This window comes from Oncorhynchus nerka, unplaced genomic scaffold (assembly GCF_034236695.1).
Source record: "Oncorhynchus nerka isolate Pitt River unplaced genomic scaffold, Oner_Uvic_2.0 unplaced_scaffold_1097, whole genome shotgun sequence".
In the NCBI taxonomy this organism is placed as follows: Eukaryota; Metazoa; Chordata; class Actinopteri; order Salmoniformes; family Salmonidae; genus Oncorhynchus; species Oncorhynchus nerka.
Window position 1 is genome coordinate 117859 of NW_027040223.1, and position 5030 is coordinate 122888.

Sequence of the window (5030 nt, forward strand, 5' to 3'; positions counted from 1 at the left end):
GGAACATATCTTTTGTGGTGTCCCCACAATGCTCTCCGCAGACTGTTCCCACAACGTAGTGAAACATTCTGGGAACATATATTTTGTGGTGTCCCCACAATGCTCTCAGCAGACTGTTCCCACAACGCAGTGAAACATTCTGGGAACATTTCAAGAAGAGATTAAATGTTTTATTCACCCTAAAATAAACATTGTAGAATTTTTATTTATTTATTTATTTAACCTTTATTTTTAACTAGGCAAGTCAGTCAAGAACAAGTTCTTATTTTCAATGACGGCCTAGGAACAGTGAGTTAACTGCCTTGTTCAGGGGCAGAACAACAGATTTGTACCTTGTCAGCGCGGTGATTCAATCTTGCAAACTTTCGGTTACTAGTCCAACGCTCTAACCACTAGGCTACGCTGCCGCCCCTCACAACTAGAATCATCCGCACAACTGGACAGTTTTTGTGTTGTGCATAAGATATTCTCTCTCCACCCTCTGGTAATTATGTCTCCAGAGAAACTTATATTCCAATAAAGGTCAGTTTTATTAAATTACTATAGGAGGAATGATGTGTTTCTGTCTGGGGTCAAAATGACCCCAAAGGAATTATTTTAAAGTCCATACTGATACAGAAACACTGAATTTTGATTAAAACACAGAGGAAAGATCAACTACTTCTGTAGTATTAGTTAATTAATCAATAAGGCCCGAGGGGTTGTGGTATATGGACAATATACCACGGGAACGACGCAACGTGGAGTGCCTTGACACAGCCCTTAGCCGTGGTACATTGGCCATATATCACAAACCCCCAAGGTGCCTTATTGCTGTTATAAACTGGTTACCAACGTAATTAGAACAGTAAAAATACATGTTTTGCCATACCTGTGGTATACGGTCTGATATACCACGGCTGTCAGCCAATCAGCATCCTGGGCTCGAACTACCCAGTTTATAGTAAGGTGTAACTAACTTTGTGTATACCAAAATGCTGTGTTCAGTTAGACTAGTCATTCCACTAGATGGTACTGCTGCTGTCATAAATACAGCGCACAGGAAGAAATACATGTATGTCTGGAATATACAATCAGAACTACACAGTACAATCAGAACTACACAGTACAATCAGAACTACATAGTACAATCAGAACTACACAGTACAATCAGAACTACACAGTACAATCAGAACGACACAGTACAATCAGAACGACACAGTACAATCAGAACTACACAGTACAATCAGAACTATACAGTACAATCAGAACTACACAGTACAATCAGATCTACACAGTACAATCAGAACTATACAGTACAATCAGAACTACACAGTACAATCAGAACTATACAGTACAATCAGAACTACATAGTACAATCAGAACTACATAGTACAATCAGAACGACACAGTACAATCAGAACGACACAGTACAATCAGAACTACACAGTACAATCAGAACTACACAGTACAACCAGAACTACACAGTACAACCAGAACTACACAGTACAATCAGAACTACACAGTACAATCAGAACTACATAGTACAATCAGAACTACACAGTACAATCAGATCTACACAGTACAATCAGAACTACACAGTACAATCAGAACAACACAGTACAATCAGAACTATACAGTACAATCAGATCTACACAGTACAATCAGAACTACACAGTACAATCAGCTCTACACAGTACAATCAGATCTACACAGTACAATCAGAACTATACAGTACAATCAGAACTATACAGTACAATCAGCTCTACACAGTACAATCAGAACTATACAGTACAATCAGAACTACATAGTACAATCAGAACTATACAGTACAATCAGAACTACACAGTACAATCAGAACTATACAGTACAATCAGAACTATACAGTACAATCAGCTCTACACAGTACAATCAGAAATATATCAAATACACTGAATGGACAAAACCTGCTCTTTCCAGAACAGACTGACCAGGTGAATCCTGGTGAAATCTATGATCCCATATTGACGTCACCAGTTAAATCCACTTCAATCAGTGTAGATGAAGGGGAGGAGACAGGTTAAATAAGGAGTTTTAAGCCTTGAGACAATTGAGACATGGATTGTATATGTGTGCCATTCAGAGGGTGAATGGGCAAGACGAAGGATTTAAGCGCCTTGGAACAGCGTATGGTAGTAGGCGCCAGGCGCACCGGTTTGAGTGTGCCAAGAACTGCAACGCTGCTGGGTTTTCCACGCTCAACAGTTTGCTGTGTGTATCGAGAATGGTCCACCACCCAAAGGACATCCAGCCAACCTGACACAACTGTGGGAAGCATTGGAGTCAACATGGGCCAGCATCCCTGTGGAACGCTTTCGACACCTTGTAGAGTCCATGCCCTGAGGTTTGAGGCTGATCTGGGGGCGAAAGGGGGTGCAACTCAATATTAGGAAGGTGTTCCTAATGTTTTGTACACTCAGGGTATATTTTAAATAAAACCTATGTTACTGTATGTACAACCCTCTCTACAGTACCACCAGAAATATACAACATTTCAAAACATATTTCAAATAAATGCACATGAACATATTTACAACTTTTAACATTTCATAGTTTTTGTAAGATCCTCTCAGATTCCACTGTCCTTCAGTGAAACACGGTATGTAGCTTTGAAGCGCAGGTACGACTCCAGACACCTGATAGCCACATCATCCACCTCAGGGTCAAACTTGTTAGCGATGAGGTGGTGATGTTGTAGGAGCCACCTGAGATCTCCAGCCCCGTAGACACAAATGGACCTTCTGTAGACACCCGAGCAGGGTGGATATGGGGCTCCGTTCCTCACATCTCCTTCCAGGGAACGCCACTTCACAATGCGTGCAATGGCGTTCATGTCTGATTCATGGTACTTGATGTGCGGAGGGTTAGATCCTGGCACAGAGGGCATGCGCTGCAGGGTGGCCCACAGGTGTTCATCAGGACTATAGGTGTCCTTCTCCCACTCCAACAGCGCCCGGACCTCCTGAGACTCCATCACGTGACGGACAAAGGCCCTGGACACCAGGAAGTAGGCGTTGCCAGAAAACATGGGGGTGCTGATTGGAGGAGGGCTCTTCCTAACGTTCGTCTTGATCACCATGTTGCTGGTGATTTTGTGGTGAAACTGCCATCTGCTGTTTTTATAGTCATCGGTGGTCTCTGACTCCATGCTGTTCCTACCGTTCTGCAGCTTGAGGGCCTGAACCATCTCAGCGTTGGTCTTAATGGGGAAGTCTGTTCCACAGGTGTTGATCAGGTACCTCCACTGGACAGGTGACTTCAGGAGATCCTCCATACAGTTCAGATCAGCCTGCACTCTGGACCAGGAGGCGTATACCACACTCTCTAACTTACTGGCCACAAACACATTAGTCAGACAGGACACGATGGCCCTCACTGCCGTCCTGAAGGCCTCCGATGACTTCTGGTCGATGTGGACGCAGTACACGTTCTGAGGAGTGTACAGGGCACGCAGGAGCCGCTCAAACATCTCAATCTTGTCGTGGATGACCATGGAGTAGGCGATGGGGAACTCCTTCTCCTCCTGACTGAGAGGAACGCTGATGAACTCTCTTTCTGTGACGTACCTCTGACAGTCCTGAGTCACGTTGTGGTAGAAGGCCTCTGACAGCAGCTGCTGTTTCTTAATGGTCTTCAGCAGGAGGCTGAGCTGCTTCCTCTCCAGACCGTCCAGGTCTCCCTGGATGATGGCTGAGCAGGCCGGCAGGTCGGCAGCGTAGTCCAGGGGCAGGAGGTCCAGAGCGGGGAGAGGACTCCTGTCAGAGCCCGGCGGGCGTCTGAGAGCGGCCCACAGGAGCAGAGAGACGGATCCACTCAGGAGGATCAGAGAGAAGTTCTTGAAGAATCTCTGAGACCTGGACAACCGAACAGAAGCCATGACTAGTCCATATAATCTTTCTATGTCCGGGTACTCCTCAAAGAATGGAAGAGTTGCACTACGCCACCTTGTGGACTGGTTGCGCCACTGTCATTTAAAACAAACGTTATTTGTAATCATTTAAGGCCTGGCACCACACCTGAATGGAGTATTTCTTTGCTTTAGAGTGCAGGAAATGTCCTCCATCCCGCTGTACTCAGTAGCACCTCTTTGTTAAAAAAAGATCCCTGGGAGAACCCTGTATGTGGTATTGCCTTTGTGGTATTAGTATCTATCAACACCACAGCTGAGGAGGAGGAGTTGCACACTGCTGGGCAACAGAAGGATGTGTCTCACCAGCACCTCACAGCTCAAATAAATGACACACACCTCTCACACACCTCTGTTTAAAAGGAAGAGGTGGAATCATTAACTCTAGTGGGCGTTGTCTGTGGGCATGGTGTAACCACCCTGCCGTCCCTACACTTTAACCACTAGGCTACCCTGCCGTCCCTACACTCTAACCACTAGGCTACCCTGCCGTCCCTACACTCTAACCACTAGGCTACCCTGCCGCCACCATGTTAGGACTGCCAGGCATACAGTCCTAACATGGCTGAGCCTCTCACGTTAAACAGCTGTCTGTCCTCTAGGCCATGTTCTGTTATAAACTCCACCCGGCACAGCCAGAAGAGGACTGGCCACCCCACATAGCCTGGTTCCTCTCTAGGTTTCTTCCTAGGTTTTGGCCTTTCTAGGGAGTTTTTCCTAGCCACCGTGCTTCTACACCTGCATTGCTTGCTGTTTGGGGTTTTAGGCTGGGTTTCTGTACAGCACTTTGAGACATCAGCTGATCTACGAAGGGCTATATAAATTGAAGATTTGATTTAGAGCTTTGAGGCGTGGGTCAAAGCAGCCTCATAAACATGTTGAGTCAGAAGTTGCCGTACACAGTTGAAATATCTAGCCCATACATTTTGAAATATCTAGCCCATACATGTTGAAATATCTAACCCATACATGTTGAAATATCTAGCCCATACATTTTGAAATATCTAGCCCATACATGTTGAAATATCTAGCCCATACATTTTGAAATATCTAGCCCATACATTTTGAAATATCTAGCCCATACATTTTGAAATATCTAACCCAT

General features: G+C 45.0%; 1 protein-coding gene across 1 annotated transcript; it reads right to left on the reverse strand.

The window, feature by feature from the left end:
* Positions 1–213: 213 nt before the first annotated feature.
* LOC115122721 (beta-1,3-galactosyl-O-glycosyl-glycoprotein beta-1,6-N-acetylglucosaminyltransferase 3-like) lies at positions 214–4636 on the reverse strand. Its single transcript, XM_029651968.2, has one exon. It carries the CDS (start codon positions 3893–3895, stop codon positions 2588–2590), a length of 1308 nt encoding a protein of 435 aa, XP_029507828.2. The 5' UTR covers positions 3896–4636; the 3' UTR covers positions 214–2587.
* Positions 4637–5030: the final 394 nt, after the last annotated feature.